The sequence below is a fragment of the Peromyscus leucopus genome, chromosome 12, assembly GCF_004664715.2.
Source record: "Peromyscus leucopus breed LL Stock chromosome 12, UCI_PerLeu_2.1, whole genome shotgun sequence".
NCBI classification, from domain to species: Eukaryota; Metazoa; Chordata; class Mammalia; order Rodentia; family Cricetidae; genus Peromyscus; species Peromyscus leucopus.
Genome location: NC_051073.1, coordinates 38,685,397 through 38,704,534, shown reverse-complemented (window position 1 = coordinate 38,704,534; position 19,138 = coordinate 38,685,397). Strand labels below are relative to the sequence as shown.

Here is a 19,138-nt window from a genome sequence, read left to right as displayed (position 1 = left end):
AGCTCATATTTACATGGATAACAATTATGCTGTTATTCTAGAATAGCTTTAGGCCTCTTTGTAATAGAAGATTTGCAGATGGCAAGATGGCTCACCGGTTAAAAATGCCTGCTGCCAAGTCTGATGACCAGATTTTGATTTCCTGGAACCACAGCATGGGAGGAGACATCCCACTATCACAAATTATTCTCTGACTTACAGAATGTGCTTATAGCATATGCATACCCATGTGCATAAACACATTCACACAAAACAGTAGATTGGATCTGGATTTATGCTATACATAACAAAATTATTTATGTTGGTGTTCCTGGCAATCCAGCACAGTAGACACTGCCGACGCGTCTGGCTGCAGCAGGTGACCAATAAATGCTTATAAACCTGGATTAAATCATGATTGGATTCAGAGAGCCATTTCCAATGAACAAGAATGCTTCAAAGTCCTCTGGGTAGCTTCTGTTCTATACTAACCCTACTGTTTTCATCACATCATAAACTAACATGGAGAGATGTTTCTAGTTAACATAGCATGCTTTCTTTTTTTTTTTTTTGCTTTATACAAATGTTTCAATTTAGTGTATCTTGTTAAATCAGAAGCCATTAGATTTGAATACATCTCTATAATGTATACCTCAATTCCTGCTGATGATGACAAATCTATAACTATATTTTGAAGTTACATTCCTATCCTTTCAGTTGAATTATGAGTCATAAAATGTAGGGTTTCAGTAGTGATTTTATAACTATTTAATTAACGAGGTCACTGGGATCCAGAAGGATACATAGTCTTTTAAAATAAAGTAGAATTTTAACTAAACTTTCTCATCTCCAAATGGTTATTTACTATTGTCCATCATGAGCAATAGGAATAAAACAACTATAATTTGTTACACTTTGAGGCACTTAATAGGATTTACTAAATGAAAAGGATGGAATTTAATATTTAAGGCCCAAGACCTTAGTAGGCCCCTGACTATAGCACAACTGACTCCATGATTGATGGCTATGAAACTTGGCGAAAACAAAAACAAAGATTCAATTCACCAAAGTCCTTAATTCTCCAAAAGTCTCTCAACATACTAACCTTGTCTTTTAGCTTCTGTAGTTCTGCTTCTTGCTAACTGAAGTATGTCAACCAGAACATAGTTTTTGTGCTTAAAAGTTCACCCTGAGAAAGGCTCAGGGACACACTGGGATCCTGAACATGCATTGTAGTTGCCAGCCAGCTAATAAAGACTTTTGATTGACTTAAACCCATGTCTGAGCAGTCTTCTCTGGTGAATGCCCTACAACAATTTTAAGATACATTTTTTTATTTGCTTTTTTTTAAAGTTTTGTCATTGTTCTATAGTGAACAAAGTAATTTTGATCAAGAGTAGGGTTTGTCTAGAACTCATAAACTGACTCTATTTTTCTGTCTGAGCCCCAAACTTTATAAGAAAAAGTAGGACAAATATTTGAGATTAATACAAGGTAGTTAAATTTTGATTAACATAAGTTTTGTTTCCTAACAACAAATAATTAAAAAACAGAAGAATTGTATTTAAGAATATTAGAGAACCCAGGATGGAAGGGGCTTATTGCGAAAAGAGTATTATCTAAATATATAGATTTTCTGTTACTGGGCTCATTTAAAGTGCACTGTATCTATAACACCTTTCTCCTGAAAACTAGAAACATCAAACTCAGCAAATTTAGTCAGAAGCCTAGTTTGAAGTCTATATCCCATAATCAGGGATGGTTGCTAAGCTGTACTTGGTTTGTTAACAATGCATATGAGACCAGCTGGTATTCTCAAACAGCTCAGCAATAAATAGGAGCAAAAAATTAGCTCTAATAATTGATTACAGGTCTGTTTTGCCTACCCACAAAACTTGGTATAAATAAAAATTGGAAAACACCAAAGATGCAGCGATAACCCAGAAATGTGAATGTGTGGTTGGTGGGACTGTGGGTGAGAAGGAAGTTCAGGTCTTCTGTGCTGAGGCGTTCAGGGTGGCCAAAACCTCAAGCACACACTTTTATGTTGACACTAAGTTTGTGATTGAAAGGTGTCCTAAGTGTTTTCTAGGCATTCTGCAGAGTTGGAGGATGAAAGCACCATTCTCCTTCCTAATCAAGCACATTGGAAATGCCTTCCTGGCAAGTCTTTCGTAGTCACTTGGTGGTTAGTAGACAAGTCCGGAAGCCATCCAAGGTGAGTAAGGACATCTACCTCTATTCACAACAGGCTTCTCTTCTTCACCAAGGAAGTCAGCAGTTTTAAAAAAACCATTCATTCTAATCTTATTCAAACACCGTAGACATTCAGTTGTAAACAACAATTCTTTAATAATCCTCAGGTCCATTTTTTTAAGCTCTTTTTACTCTTTGGGGTGCTACCACCCAGGTCCCAAATAAATGGAGACTTATTCTTACTTATGAATGCCAGGCCTTAGCTTGGCTTGTTTCTAGCCAGTTTTTCTTAGCTAATTATCCTGTCTACCTTTTGCCTCTGGGCTTTTACCTTTCTCTATTTCTGTATATCTTTTCTTTCCTTCTTATTCCATGTCTGGCTGTGTGGCTGGATGGGTGGCCCCAGCCATCCTCCTCCTCTTCTCTCCTTTTCCAACTCCTTCCTCTTCTTCCTTCTTCTCCTACATATTCTTTCTCCCTGACAGCCCTGACTATCAAGCCTCCTGCCTAACTATTAGCCATTCAGCTCTTCATTAGACCAATCAGGAATTTTAGGGAGGCAAAGTAACACAGCTTCACAGAGTTAAACAGATGCAACATAAAAGTATGCAACACATCTTTGTATCATTAAGCAAATATTTCACAGCATAAACGAATGTAACACATCTTCAACTAATATCCTACAACATCCACTGCCTAGTATTTTAGATATTTTCTCATCTAATCCTCACAATGTTCACATAGGACACATGCTATTTTCAAAAATTCATAAGACAACCCTATCTTAATGATTATTAAGTAAATTGTCCAAAGTCACAAAATTAGTTTACTTACCTCAGTGTTCATGTTTTCCTAGTTGGTTAGTCTTTATGGGTCTCAGTGTCTCTGTCTATAAACTTAGGCTGTTTCTTCTTATCTTTTTGAAATGTCCATTTTACCTGCACTGGTTGAGCATGTTACTTCAGGAAGTAGACTTTTAATGAAGGCCAGTAGATGAAGATGTCTGGCACATAAACGCATTGATAAGTCTGATGTTATATTCACTATTTGTCTGTGCATACCCATCAAGCTTTCAAGCTGATGCCTGTGGCAAAATTGTCTTTTGATTTGATGTAATACATGAAAATCTATAGTCATGACATTTGGATTTTTATGGTATATTTGGCTAACATCTTGTTTCTTTAAGGCAGGCTCTAGATGACATGCTCCACCAGAAGTCCATTTGCTAGCCACAAGTCCTTTTCCAGACACAGCCCATGACGGTGAACCAGATTCATGGCCAATTTTTTTTTTTTTATAACTAAAATAGTTCCTGCTATCCAGAAATTCCTGTGAAATATTTGAGGGCTTAGAACATCCCATTACTTCCATGCCACACAATCTACTGTCTTCAAGGCTGCCAATGACTGTTTTTTTGTGGAAATGATGCCCTCTCACTCCATTTCATATTACATCCACACGTTAAAGTTGCATTTTTGATATCTGGTATCCTTAGGATTTACAAGTTCAAGGCCAGCCTGGTCTACAAAGCGAGTTCCAGGACAGCCAGCACTGCACAGAGAAACTTTGTTTCAAAAAACCAAACCAAACCACCACCACACAACAAAAAAACCACAAGTTTTAATAAACCAATGGAAACTTATTGAAAAAGAAAATTTTACTGCACTAGAGAGCAAATTGCGGATTTCTTCAAATGAGAATAATATAATTACATCCTAAAAGGTTAAGTCGTTAGTTATATGCTGGGTTATATCTTTAGTTAGATTTAAACGAAACGGAAGAATTCTTCGCTCAAATGGGAGGGAGGATGTAGGAAATGGGGAGGAGGGGTGTCGATATTTGAAGAGTAGAGTCCCATTCACGTTCAATCTACTCAGTAGTACTAATATTTAGAGGTAGGGTATGATGGTAAGGAAAGCACAAGACTGAAAGGTAGACCTGAGTTACATAAATTACAGCCTTTGTCTTTGGGTGGCCAAAGATCCCCCCCCCCCCCCCATCATTTTCTGGAGCTTGGTCCCTCCTTTTCTGAGGTGTAATAATCCCCCAGCCAAGACCTCTGCTTCGGGCAGAACTACATTCCCCACAACGCCCTGCGCGGCACCGGGCATGCTCTCCGCCGCCTCTAGCAGCTTTTCCTCCGGTCTTCCTACAACTCCCACAAGGCCCCTCGGCGCAGGCCCGCCTTGGCCCGGCCTAGGGTGGAGGCGGAGGCGGAGGCGCGGGAGTTATGGAGGGGGCGGGCTCTGCAGGGAAGTGCGTCAGAGGAGGCGCGGGGAGAGTAGGGTGCTGTGGTCGGAGCTGGAGGGCGAAGCCGGTGGAGGGAGAGGATGGGCGGTGAGTGCGCGGGGTCGCGGGCCGGCACGGGTCGCGGCGCGGGGGAAGAGGGGCCCCTGGCTGGCGCGGCCCCGGCGGGGAGGCTGGAGCGGCGGGCGGGCGGGCGGGAGGGGCGGGGAGGGGCGGGGCTCTGGGCCAAGGGGGCCGGGGCTGGCTGGGCTCGGGTACCCAGGACACCCGCCCAGCCCAGCCGGCCTTCGCCCGCCCGTGCCAGGCCCTGCCGTGCCACAGGCCCAGGGTGACCGCGCTCGGCGCAGCTTCCAGAGCCCGGCCTTTAAGGTCATCCGAGAGCACCGGGAGGGACGAGATTTTTGAAAAATCAAAACACAAAACCGCAGTCCCTGAGTTACCGTTGATAATTGCAATCGCCCCGGTCTTCTTTCCGGAGTCACTTCCATATCTATTTTTTTTTTCCTCTTCCAAACTCTGCTCCCCAGTTTGTGATCCTGGGGTCGGGTGTTTATGTGAGGGGTTCGGTGCGGTCATGGTGTACCTACCTACCTACACCTGGCAGGCTTTGACTCAGCGTGATCCGCCTTGAGTCATTTTTTCCGCGGCCATTTACTACTGCCGTGGAGCCCGGTCCACGCCTAGGGAGTGTTCAGATTTTGCCTAACTCACGTTTCTGTTTGCGAGTAGGGATCATTTAGTTTTTATGGCTACATGCTATACTTTAGGATTGAGGGAGCAGGATTGCAGTTCGGGAGGCTGAGAAATGTAAGGGATGGGGAGAGTAAGAAGCTGGCTGTGTCAGGAAGCTTGGCTTAGCTTTAATTGGATTGGGGAAGATTGATACCTAACGATGTTATTGGTCTCTTTGCTATGACATACACTTACAGCAAACTTTCCCTTTGGGTTAACACCTTCAACTCTGATTTTCAAATAACTCCTCACTCCTGCCCTTATTTTGGAAGCCTTCCCACCGAAGAGCAGATGGTTCCTAGTTTCCTTTTCTTACGTCTTTTTCTCACTCAAACCCTGAACACTTAACATTTTGTAGCGTCTGTACAAATTAAACCTGCAGTTAATGTGTGCATGCTACCCTGCTGACCATGGGCATGTCTGTTGTTTGTATCTGTAATGTGTATGTCCATTTCAGTGTTGTCTGTTTTAGTATGCAGGTGATAGACTAGAGGCCAAGACTTCTGTCTCCGTAGCATCCTGGGTATGTGAGCATTCAATAAGTACTTTCATGAGAATGAGTTTTTTTTTTTTTAAACCTAACGTTTGCCTTTTTTGTTTTTAAATTTTTAAAATGATACATGCATTATAAAAAGGGGATGGGGAATAGGATAAAGGGTGGGTTTGAGATATATATATCTCAACTTATTTGTTCTTGAGGTCTAACTTTTTTTCTTTCTTCAACTTAAACAGAGCAGTCTGAATGCCAGAATGGATAACCGTTTTGCTACAGCATTTGTGATTGCTTGTGTGCTTAGCCTCATTTCCACCATCTACATGGCAGCCTCAATAGGCACAGACTTCTGGTATGAATATCGAAGTCCTGTTCAAGAGAATTCAAGTGATTCGAATAAAATGGCCTGGAGCGAGTTCCTTGGTGATGAGGCCGATGAAAAGACTTACAATGATGCACTGTTCCGATATAATGGCACAATGGGATTGTGGAGACGGTGTATCACCATACCCCAAAACACACATTGGTATGCTCCACCAGAAAGGACAGGTATTCTTTATTTCCATTTCTCTTTCCTTTATGACTTAATAATGATTACTCGGTGATGCATAAGCAGGTTTGTGCACGCCTTAAGAAATCGTCTGTGTTTGTTTTTTTCTCACCATTTTCTTCCCTCAATTTCTGTGCATTTCTGTCGTCCTCACTGATACCAGTTGGATCATGACTTCCTAATCTTGGGAAAGCCACTGGAATCCTCAGATTACTTACTAATTAGAAAATTTTTTATTCATTTCACATGTCACGAGGAATTAGTTTGAGGATCTTAAGTGTTTGGTAATTCAAAGTCAAGTCAACAAATGTGAGTTGATTGCCCTCTTACAATTAGCTATGTTAGCCATCGGGTGGTGGGAGGCAGAGCTCTCTTGAGTTCGAGGCCATTCTAGTCTACAGAACAAGATCTGAGACAGCCAGGGCTACACAGAGAAACCCTGTGTTGAAAAACAACAACAAAAAAACCCAAACCAAACAATTAGCTATGTTATAGTAGGTTTCTATCGTTTGTCTTGTATTTTAGAGGACATAATTTGACCACGTCTGCCTTTAAATCTGTATGTATTTGAGATTTGCACAACTATAAAGAGTTGATAAGCTAAAAGATGCTACAGGGGAAAAAAAACTAAGTTGTTTCTCGGATTTATTCTTCAAACATTCTTATTGACACAAATATTTTAATTTGTAGGTATTAAAGTAGAAATCTTAGCATTCTTCATAAAAACACTTTATAGTTCATTTTGGTTTATATTTACTTCCTTTGGCCTCTTACTGGGGAATCATTGTATTCATATCGTAGCAGAACGCACTTGAGTTACCATATGTTAAAAGGATGGCATTATACAAATTTGAAAAATAGAAGTAACACACAAATAAAGGGATCACAGCTATAGTTTATCGTAAAACCTCCAGTTCTCCTTAGAAGGCACAGAAGCGTATTCTGGGAAGGTGGGAGTGAGGCACTTCAGGCAGGACGCTAGGATTTCTGAACACCTTGCAGACTGTAGAGAGCCATTGAGAGGCAGGACATTGAATAGAGGAGAGACCTGACCTGGTCACTCTGGTTGATGTCTGTACATATGGGCAGAATGCAGGGGTGAGCTCAGGATCCATTAGGAGGCTGTTGTAATTCAGGTGAAAGATCCTTGTGAATCAGACCAGCATAGCAGCACTGGGTCGTAGCTGGATCTTACATTTATTTTGAAGGAAGAGCTGTTAGGATTTTCTGTTGTAATGTGTATGGACAAGAATGATTGACATTTCTTGTCCGAGAACTTAGAAAGGTCGACATGTGTCACCTCTTGAGGATTATAGCTGGTGTAGTACATTTGGGGGAGAAGATAAGAATTCTTCAGATTTTGTGTTCCTGTCCATATTTCCTAGTCTTCTAATATATCTATTTCATTACTAACATACCTTCTAACATACCTCTCATGTTACTGTTCCCTTTTTTTCTTATGTCTGAATCTTGAGACTGTCAATGAGACTCAGGTGGCAACAGAGTGACCTGTGTGTCCCTGGGGGCCAAAGATTGTGTATGTCCTGGGGAATGCCTTTCTGCTTCACTTTTCACTTCAAAAGATAATTACTAAGAGATTATTATGGCATGTTTTTCATGAAAATAACAAGCAGTCATCATTCTTGTTCCAGAGTCATTTGACATGGTTACAAAATGCATGAGTTTCACACTAAATGAACAGTTCATGGAGAAATATGTTGATCCTGGAAACCACAATAGTGGAATTGATCTGCTTCGGACCTGTGAGTATTTGGCTCTTAGCAGGACAGTTGGGAGAAGAATATGTGTTTGGTTGAACTCTGTTTTTGGAATGTTAGTGCACAACGTCAGCATTAAGTTTCCCCACAGCATGCCAATAAGCTCTGTTCCGTGGCTGATATTATTACTTAACAAACTTCAAATAATTTGCAGTTGAGAGAGCTAAAACAGTGGAGGGTGGAGTCCAGATCTCCAAAAGATGTTATTAGTGGGCCCACAGAAGGGGAATTTAGTAGATTACAGAATAAACTTTGGTATTTGCGATGCCCACTTCCATTGCCTGAGCTCACATGAGCATACCTGTAGAAGCTGCTGAGATCTCTCAAGGGCTGAGTATCAGGCCTATTGACAGTGCCCTTCCAATCCTAGGTAGTAGTAGCCAAAGAGTAGATGCCCAAACCAAACAGTATCAGGAGCACTTTGCCTCCGTAATTAGACTGCCAATGAAATGGCATCTTCAGGTTTGAGCTACAGTTTTTAGGACAGTATTATGAAAGGAACCAGTGAGGTAGCTGCAGGTACTCACCTCTCAGTGAGAATGAGAGGAAGAAGTGTATTGGGAGCAGAGTTTTAAGGGAAGGTCAATATTTAGAAATAAAGCCTTGAATGCTGTTCTAGAAAACAGTGAGAACAAAGGGAATTTATGAGATTTACAGCAACCTCTAAGTGCCCGACACGGTCCATGTCCACTGTCCCTTTTGTCATCATCATTTATTTACCTGCTATCAGCTATCTGTCTGTCTATCATGCACAGACTTTCATTCTGTCTGTATGTAGAAGGAAGCTATGTTTTACATTACTTCAAAACTTGGTTTTTCACTTTTCTTCATGTGTATTAGTTACTAATGCCTCTGGTCTCAGTTCCTTCAGATACAAAAAACAGGTAGTAGTAGCACACAATAGTGTAAGATGTTGGGAGGGTTCATTCAAGCACGTGAATAGCATACATTGCGTGGCACATACTTACCCTTTGGTAACTTAACTGTTAGTGGCCCTTTATTTGTTTCAGGATAAAGTTGGAATCCTTTTGAATAATAAGGCCTTGATATTAAGATACTTGTTTCTCACCTTCTGAGAAAAGCTCTAGTTAATCCGTTAGAATATGAAAGAAATTGCCACTGTAGAAAAACAGTCTGAAGTAATTTTTTTTCTCTCCTTTTTAAAACTAGATCTTTGGCGTTGCCAGTTCCTCTTACCTTTCGTTAGCTTGGGTTTGATGTGCTTCGGGGCTCTGATTGGACTCTGTGCCTGCATCTGCCGCAGCCTGTACCCCACCATCGCCACGGGCATCCTCCATCTCCTCGCAGGTGAGTTAGTGGGTTCTCTCGATTCTCTGTCTTCTTGTAACTTGTGAACGTTCACATGCGCTTGCACTGTCTCACCTGTGAGAAGCTTTCTCCTGTGCTCTTGTGCAGTCACGGTTTGTTTTCTGACTTTCTTCCTAAGGTCTGTGCACACTGGGCTCTGTAAGTTGTTACGTTGCTGGCATTGAACTGCTACACCAGAAACTAGGGCTGCCCGAGAATGTATCCGGAGAGTTTGGATGGTCCTTCTGCCTGGCCTGCGTCTCGGCTCCCTTGCAGTTCATGGCGTCTGCTCTCTTCATCTGGGCTGCCCACACCAACCGGAAAGAGTACACCTTAATGAAGGCCTATCGAGTGGCGTGAATGGGCAGCTGCCTGCTTGACGATGCCGTTTTTAATATTTTTTAACTGTTGAGGTTTTCCCTTGTCTTCCTCTCAATTGTCTTTAATTTTTATTTTTGTGGATATGCCATTTTATCCTAAAAGTCCCTTTTATTTATATACAGTGCCACTAAATCCACAGTAAATCCCACTTCAGAAGTGTGTGGCTTACTTTGAGTGCTTCAGGCTTTTTACTAGACGGATCTAGGTTCAGAAGGAACTGGAGAGATGTGACCCAACTCTGAAAGAACATTGGCAGTGAAAATTGACCAAGAACAGTGTCTGCTGATGTCTGCTAAATCCAGGAGTGTAGAGACTAATTTCTGTATGAGATCCCTTATCACTGTCAAAACTTCAAGTTTACTTTCCTCTTGTTGATACTGATCAGCTAGCAGAACCAGTGTTCCTGAAGATGTGTGCACGTAAAATTGAGAAATTATTTTTAGCATCCTTGTCCCTAAACTTTGGTACATTGCTTCATCTGAGGTAAAATATGGCAGCTGTTTATACTGTGATTGTCTACAAGAAAAAAAAAAGTGAAAAATGATGTTTACTTGAAATTGTAGCTTTTAACTGCAAAATTTCAATGAAATGAAAAAAACTGATTAGTCTTACTACATTATACTATTTTTTTTTTAAACTGAAACTCATGAGGATTTTCATTGTCACCAAAACATTGTGAATTTTTGCTGCTTCCCCTCCACACACCGGGCTTATTAAAAGAGCACTTTCTTTTAAACAGAGCATTCGACGAATCACAATCAATTCCCCAGTTGCTCTTTTCCAGCCAAGTACTATATGGGAGGTCCTACCAGGAGTGACCCTCCGAACCGGGGGTTCCACCACCACAAGATCTAAAGCTGTGGCTGCCCACTCACTTCCAACTGTGGTCTTTATTTCTTGTGGTGAAATGATGTGCCTTTCCTTGCCCAAATCCCTTCCTGGTGTGTATCAACATTATTTAATGTCTTGTAATTCAGTCATTTTTTATAATATGTCTGTAAACATTGAACTTTAAAAATCTTATTTATTTACTCCATTATTGTAGCACTTCACAGGTTAAAAAAAAAATGTAACTCAGTAATTTCTTACCAAATCCTAAATCTGTCTTTTTTTAAAAAATAAAAAAAGAGAATCGTGTAGAGTGTGTAAATTGTTTTAGTTCTCAGCATGTGGGGCTAAAAAAATAGGGATCTTTGTGGATCACTGTGGGAGATGAGTTATTCATGTGTTTGGGTCTGTATATTGGCTACTTGTTGTGGTGATAAAACATCATGACCAAAGCATATGAGGGAAGAAAGTTTATTTCAGCTTACAGTTTAGAGGCAGAGTCCATAATGGCAGAAGACTACCGTAGCAGGAGGCCGAGAAATCACAGCTTCAGCTGCAAATAGGAAACAGGGAGAATGAACTGAAAGTGAGGTAAGGCTGTAAACTCAAAGCCCACCCCCAGTCAGTGCTTCCTCCAGTAGACATCCCCTCCTAAAGGTTCCATTACCTCCCCAAACAGCGGTGGGACCAAGTGGTCAGGTATGTGCGTCTGTAGTGGATGCTGCTCATTCAACACTACGGTCTTAACTCGGGCCGTGAGAGGCCAGCTCCCATAATCCACTCAGGGTAATAAAAGGAATGCCTCAGAGTAGTGAGGGGTAGGAAACTTTATCCGAGGGTAATTAGAAGTAAGGTTTAATCTATGAGTGGTGAAATAAGGAAACACACCAGCTCTCTGATGTTAACTTTCTCCTTTACTTCATCCTATGAATGGTCTCTGACTCTTTCTGTTTCCACACGTTACATCTCCACACAGTCACAGACAAACATCTCATTCACACAGCTCTCTCACCTGACAGCACTTTACACAGTTCCTAGTCACAGTAGCAGCGGCTCCTTCACACAGCTCTCACACTCACTCACACACACTTCTACATTACTCACTCTTTCTCCCACTCCCTCACACTTCTCTCATGCTTCTTCATCTCTCGCTCAGCACACACACACACACACACACACACACACACACACACACACACACACACCCCACTCACGTTCTGCAGCAGCTCTCACATAGCTCTACACAGCTATCTCTCTCCACACCACCGCTGCTGCTGCCTCCTCACAGCCGAACTCTGGACAATTATAAGTTACATTTTCAAGATCCTACCTATTCTCAAAACACAAGGTAAGTCACGTAGTTTCTCTTAGACTAGTAATGTCACATTGACCCATGCATGTAACTCTAAGTTGGTGAGAGGTCCCAGACAGTAAACAGTTGACTGAACCTTGAGCAGTCAGAATATGTGCAGAAAATGAGCTGCAAGGACTATGTCTAGATGTAAACAGCCTGGCCTTGATTTATCACTAAATAACACTTGGGAATTAGTCCTTGTGTATATTCTGCAGGGGCAGCTTAGTCTATTTTGGGCTAGTTCTAAGGTCTTTGCAAAATGTGTAAAAGACTGTCCTTGAAACTGAGAATGCTATTACTTTCCTATGTCAGTGAAGAAGAATATTCTGGTAATATTTCTGTTGATCAGAATTATACAGCTTAAACAAATCCACAGCTAATGTGTGTCCAGAGATGTAAAACGCACTACCAAAGGGCTGTGGAAATCACCCCACAGCTGTTCTTATAGGGAGGCATAGCAGTGACACCCGGGAAAGTTACAGACAGAAAACAGCCGGTTTCCACAGCCAGTGGACCCCACGGCTTTGCCAGGTGGGGCTCCCCATCAGGGAGTTACACATTTGGTGGGCCGACTTGTCAAACACTAGTTGTCACCTGCTGTATACTCCCACGGCCCTCAGCACAGTCTTATGGAAAGTGGAAAAAAAGCCTTTCCTCATTGGAAATCAAAATACCTTCAGTTAAACACGTTTCTGAATGAGGTCTGTGATCCCTTCACATTACACTTAATGTGGCCAGTTTTCCCTAAGAAGTCATTTCATGACGACATTTGTGTTCTGGGAGGAGAGGATTCGGCCACTGAACTACCAGTGCTTCCCCCATATTTGTGTTCTGCATTAATTAAATGTCAACTTCTGTCTTATAACACAGCCAGCATTTATTACATTGGCTAGTTGCTTCTGATGTAACTTGTTCCTGGAGTTTCTACCCACTTTTTAAAAAATTTTTGGTACTGGACATTAAACTCAAGGCCTTGTGTATCCTAGGTGAGCTAGCATTGACCTCCATCCACAGCCCTGTTTGTTTTTGAGTTTTTGGGATAAGAGTCTTTTGTCATAGGCCAACCTGGTCTTGAATCCACCATTTATCCAAGCCTGACTTTGAACTCTGTCCTGTTGCCTCTGCCTCCCAACTGCTAGATTATAAATAGGTGTTCAACATCATACATACTTGTTTTTGTTTGTAAGATACTGTTATCAAGTTGTCCAATCTGACCTTGAACTTGCAGTCCTTCTCACTTCAGCCCACCTGGGTAGTAGCTAGGCTTCCAGGCTTGCTGTCCATGTCCCAAACTAGTCTTAACGTTTGCTTTTCAACAACTTTTATAGGAGGTAGATGTGATAAAAGTGAACAAAGACCGCTTGGGAGTGCGATTTGGAAATCATTGGCCACATGATCTTTTTTGTGTGAAGACGTTATTTCAAAATCTTCCTGCCTCTTACCCCCCTCTCTGTGCCTGTTAAGACTCAACCAGCCTTTGACACGCATCGTGGAGGTCAAGTCAGAATTGGACTCAGTTTCTGCTTCACCAGGAGTACCTTTTGTCAAGGACAAGGACAGAATCTCTAGTTAGTGGAAAAATATAGACCCCCAATAAGACAGGGAACTAGATCAGCTTACAGTCAGGTTGCCTAGCAACAGGACATTGAGTCAGAGCTCTTAACCCTCTCACCCTGTAAACATCCTATACAAACATCCTGTTAGCTTGCCCCACCTTATGCAGATGACAGCTTCTTGCTCCCCCCAACCTGCAGGAACTATATAAACCTTTGTGGAAGGAAATAAAGTGGCATCTTGATCAGAATCTAAACTTGGTGTGTTTTTCTTTATATCTCCTGTCCTTAGGGTGGTTGAGAACCTGTTGTAGCCCTGCAGGCAGGGAACCTTTGAATGTGGAAAGCCAGTCTGTATGTTGAATATGTTATACACATGGCATAGGACATCCTCTCCTGCAGCAGCTTTTTATCTATCTATGCAACAGGGTCCGGCTAGGACACAAGATATGATAGCAGTTGTTTTTTTTTTTTCCCCCAATTGAACCATATGAAATGGCTGATAGCGGGGTTGGGATTTAGCTCAGTGGTAGAGCGCTTCCCTAGCAAGTGCAAGGCCCTGGGTTCGGTCCTCAGCTCTGGAAAAAAAAAAAAGAGAAATGGCTGATAGCAACTCTGACCAATCTAAGGTAAATCCTAGTAATCTTCCCATTTGATCTTTTCAAAGCAACCTTCAAGGTAATACTAATTTCCAGTTTTCTAGAACATGTTTTATGTTAACTTAGAAAGTGAACTTTAAAACTAATTTTTTACAACTCTAATAATTAGAGTTGTAAATAATGTAAATAATGATATGGGTAAATACTTCTGCATTTTTTAAAGCTAAATTTAAGGATAACCATGAAAACATTAAAACTTCCTATAATAAGAGAAGGAGAATAATTCTAGAATTTATTTGTTCAGGTAATCCTGTATATTTTCTATTCATATTATAATACATTAGTCTCAATAATGTTATATGTGTGGTTAGGAACTAGTTAAAGGTGAACTCGTTCAAGTCGCGTGACAAGAATGACCTGACTGTGCACCAAATTGGAGTGTTTTCATTTTACCAACACCAAATTTCATACTAGTACTGTTAAAATTTCTGTCTGTCTGGGGCCAGCCAGAACACTCAGCAGGTGAAAGCTCTTGCTGCATGCAGAAGTCTCGTGACCTGAGTTCAGTCCTTGGAACCCATGATGAGATCTGACTCCCAAAGATTGTCCTCTGTCTTCCCCTGAGTGTCATGGCACATGAACTTTCACATTCAACACACACACACACACACACACACACACTTAAATCTTAGAACTTAAATATCCAGTTGACAAGATAGTATGAGGGCATTTCAATGCTTAATCTTCATGTAATCTTTCATGTAATCTTAAAATTCAAATGCAAACTTCTTTAAATGTTTGGGTTGCAAAACATCTCTTTGGAGCCTCCTAGCTAGTTAGCTCTGAAGGTACAAACTGGCATTTTACAGGCAGGATACAGCTCTGTCCTGACAGGTGGGCGGGGCCTTTTGTCCTCCTTTCTGCTCTCATAAGGGAATAATGACTCAGAAAAGGAGGACATTTATGTGTAGAAATTCTTTTTCCTTTGTTCATGTGTTGTATTGAGATGATTTTTTTCTTGGGTCAAATTACAGTTAAGTACCAGTGTCCTATATGTTCATTATGTAATCATGAATTATGAAAATCTTACATTCCAAAAAGAATAACAAAGGCTTATTTGACCTTAGAGAAGTTATCATAGTCATTAACCTCACTATCAGATTTTTTTTGCTGTTTTAGTGAATTAATAAATTCTTCTGACAAATAAACATTAACATACTTCAATAAACTTGTATAAAGCAAGATCCAGCTTATATTACTTTATCGTTGAAGAGGTTTAGAAATATGAACAGAGACTGTTTACTTTGAAGTTGTTTGCATTCCTGAATAATTTGTTGCCTCTTATCTGCTGACTCAGTGTTGGTGGTTCAGGGTGTGGACTTCACCCCACCTGTCTTGCAGCTTTTTGTCTCTTCCCAACCAACCGGCCTGTTCTCATTTTTTTGGCTTGTCATTTGTGTGTAAACACCAGTGATCCCAGTGCTGCCTGCCTTTACTGTCCATTGCCTGTTTTCTAGATTGATAGTCTTTTCTGATTCAGTCTCAAATGCCCAAGATGCCATTCAAAAACTCTGAGCTTATTTATTCAAAGAAGTCAGATTGACTTAACTGCTTGACAAATAGAGTCATCTCAGAATATTGATTTACTCCGCCGTAATGCTCATTTCCCAAAATCTTTAAAAGTTTCTTAGAAACTTATTCTTGTCAACTTCCATGGAAGGAATTTACGTGATCCTTAAGGAATGCTGGGATGAACTCTTTGAATATCAATGACCCTTTTTGACCCTATGGAAGAAAGAATGTATTTTACAGGAACAGTTGCTGGACTAGGGTTTCCTCTGGAGCAGCATGGTGCATATGAAATATCCAGCTCGGGAGACAGAATGATAAATTTGTGGACCTTGCTCTGTCTCAGCCTGTCCACGCCCTACTTTTCACACCTGTGATATTCTATGACTAACATATCTACTTCAGAGTTGTAGTAGTGATTATGTAAATTACCCGGCATAAAGTAGTCACTCAAAATGCTGATTATGACTAGTCGCATTATGAGGTAACCGAGCTCATAAAGTTGTTCTCTGCCTAGATTGCACATTGTAATTTCCTAGACAACTTTTGGGGGCTGGAGAGATGGCTCGGCAGTTAAGAGTGTGTAGTGCTGTTCCAGAGGACCTGAGCTTGGTTCACAGCACACATGGCAGGAAGCATGAAAGAAAGAATGTATTTTACAGGAACAATTCCACCTCTCCCTCCAGGGGATCCAACAGTCACTTCTGGCCTCCCTGGTACCTGCATTCACATGCAAACACCCCCACACAGACACTTACGCATGCACATAACTTTACACAAATTGCTTTTGCTCTAGACAGTTCAAAAATTTAGTTGATCCTGGAGTGTTCAGTTCATTGTGACTTTTTAAACTTTTAAATGTGAATCCAGTAGGCAACTATGTTAGGAAACGATTTAAAAGTAAGAAATGGAGGGCTAGAGAGGGTCAGTGGCTAAGAGTATGTGCTGCTCTTTCAGAACACCCTGGTTCTTTCTTTTCCAGTACCCAGGTTGGCAGGCTCATGACTACCTGTAACATCAGTTTCAGGGGATCACAACCCTCTTCTGGCTTTTGCAGGTACTGCACCCAATGTGCACAAACACATCATGAAAATTACAAAAATTAAAATAGTATTAAAAAAGTAAGGAAATTACGTGGAGTTTTTTTTTTTTTTTTTTTTTTTTTTGTAAGTAAACAAAGCACATAGTGCTTGCTCTCCTGGAAGCTACACCTCCTTTTCCATCCTTGTCTTAAGCTGCTGACTTGACCCTTTGAGACCAGCTTTCATCCACCACACTGGAGGACGCAATGAGGACCAAAGTTAGGGTTAAAAGGATGTTAGTATTAAAACTGTGAGGACTGGTCAGGAACAGTAGGGATGAGAAATAAAAAAAGGGCTTGCATTTGGGTATGAGGTAACCAAGTTGAACAGATGAGAGCAGGGAAAGGGCTCTGAGGAGACAGTGTCGGCTGCCTTCACGGCCCCCAGCCCTCCTGAGGAGCATAGGCAAAGCTCTATTGTCTTTCCACAGATTCTTTTTAAAAAAAAATATATAAAAATTTACTTATTTATTTTACATCCCGGCCGCAGTTTCCTTCTCCCTCCTCTCCTCCCCCCCCCCCCCCCCTGTTTCCATTCCCCAAACCCCTCCTCCATTTCTGTTTAGAAAAGGGCAGGGCAGGTCTCTCATGAGTATCAACAAAACATGACAAATCAAGTTGCAGGAAGACTAAGCAACTCCCCATGTACTAAGGCTGGGCAAGGTGACTGAGCATGAGGAGTAGGGCCCCAAAAGCCTGTAAAAGAGTCAGAGACAGCCCTTGCTCCCACTGTTAGAAGTCCTACAAGAAGTTCTACAAGAAGACCAAGCTACACAACTGTCACATATATGCAGAGGGCCTAGGTCAGTCCCACGCTGACTCCCTGGTTGTTGGTTTAGTGTCTGTGAGCTCCTATGAGGCCAGGTCAGTTGTTTCTATGGGTGTTCCTGAGGTGTCATTCATTCTAACACAGCAGACTAATTTGTGTGATTTGTAATGGACTAAATTAGAAGGAGTTTCTAAGAAGTTTCCACCTATTCCAGCATCCCAGACTACCCAATAAAGAGCTAAGTGAGAGGCAATTCAGGAAAACTGAAAACTACATCTTGGTAACTGTGGCAGGACTTCATTCCCTAACAGAGACTATGGGGTCCAGCCCCTCGATCATCCACTCCCAGTGTCTGGGAAGAATCTGCAACCAGTTGATAACTTAATCTTTGATGATAGGAAATGAAGCTATGTACACAAGACTCCTTAGTCCATACACTTGATTCTTCTGTGTCAGTTCTCTCTATATACAGCTTCTATTCTGCTCTCATGCCTAGCTCCTTTCTTGCCTGCTTTCTCTCTATATTTATCTGCTGTTCCCTCTAAGTTCTATCTTAATTCTCTCATCTTAGTTCTGCCCCATCTAGGTTCTTATCCATCTAGTTCCTTCCATCTTGGTTGCTCCCCCATCTCCTTCTTTCTCATCTCCTTCTTCCTCATCTTGTTCTTCCCCATCTGGCTCTTCCTCATCTTCCATCTCATTCCTTTGGTACTCTCTTCTAGCCCTTCAATCTAGTTCTTTCCCATCTAGTTGTTCCTATCCAGTTCTTACCTGTTGCTGGAGAGCTTCTCTCCAGGTTCCACCAAGCCCTGCAGTCCCACAATCCACGTATAAAGTAATCACTCAGATGCTTATATTACTTATAAACTGTATGACCGTGGCAGGCTTCTTGCTAACTGTTCTTATACCTTAAATTAACCCATTTCTATAAATCTATACCTTGCCACGTGGCTGGTGGCTTACCGGCGTCTTTACATGCTGCTTGTCCTGGCGGTGGCTGCAGTGTCTCTCCTGCTTCTTCCTGTTTCCCCAATTCTCCTCTCTCCTTGTCCCACCTATACTTCCTGCCTGGTCACTGGCCATCAGCGTTTTATTTATATAGAGTGATATCCACAGCACTTACCTATCTAGTTCTTCCCTTCTCTTTTCTCTTCTCCATCTTGTCCTCAAGTTCTCTCTCCCAAAATTCTCCTCTGAGTCTCCTTATACTTCTCAGCTCCCTCATCTTTCAGGTATTCAATTATAAAGCCAAGCAACAGCAATCCTCTGGCCATGCAAGGTCACCAGGCTTGAATTCTTGAAGGGTCATAAAGGCTGATAAGAGTTTTCCCCAGGCAGTGACCATCAGGCTTTCTTTTACAACCCAAATGGGGAATGGTAAAGGTCAACTGAGAGCTAATGATTGGTTAGTATATCAGAAAAAATGAATTTATGTGCTAAAACTACATTCCTAGAAGTGGTTAAGTAAAAATGATAGGAGTCTATAATGTTAGTAAGGCTGTATAAGAAAGGAGGTTCTCAGCTAAAACTGTACAAGAAATAAAGCTATCTGCCTGACCTAGGAGACATTGTTTCCATAAGGATATTATCTTAGTTCAGGAGATTGTTTGGCCTTGGGTGCTTGATAGGTATTTTAGATAAATACACTGTTAGGAGTTCTTGGAATCACATATAGTGTACCAGAAAATCATTATAGGAACCAGCTAATATATATACAAAAA

The 19,138-nt window shown here is 41.4% G+C and overlaps 1 protein-coding gene across 4 annotated transcripts; it reads left to right on the top strand.

The window, feature by feature from the left end:
- Positions 1–4,309: 4,309 nt before the first annotated feature.
- On the top strand, positions 4,310–10,808 carry Cldnd1 (claudin domain containing 1). Of its 4 annotated transcripts, none has more exons than XM_028867545.2 (6): positions 4,338–4,512; positions 5,612–5,677; positions 5,887–6,196; positions 7,850–7,960; positions 9,146–9,283; positions 9,423–10,808. In XM_028867545.2, the coding sequence occupies exons 3-6, from the start codon at positions 5,905–5,907 to the stop codon at positions 9,641–9,643; spliced, it is 762 nt and encodes a 253-aa protein (XP_028723378.1). In that variant the 5' UTR covers positions 4,338–4,512; positions 5,612–5,677; positions 5,887–5,904; the 3' UTR covers positions 9,644–10,808. The 4 variants fall into 4 exon arrangements, with proteins under 4 accessions (XP_028723379.1, XP_028723378.1, XP_028723380.1 ...); XM_028867547.2 differs by having other exon boundaries at positions 4,432–4,512; positions 5,627–5,677; XM_028867544.2 differs by having other exon boundaries at positions 4,484–4,512; positions 5,634–5,677.
- The last annotated feature ends 8,330 nt before the right edge of the window (positions 10,809–19,138 follow it).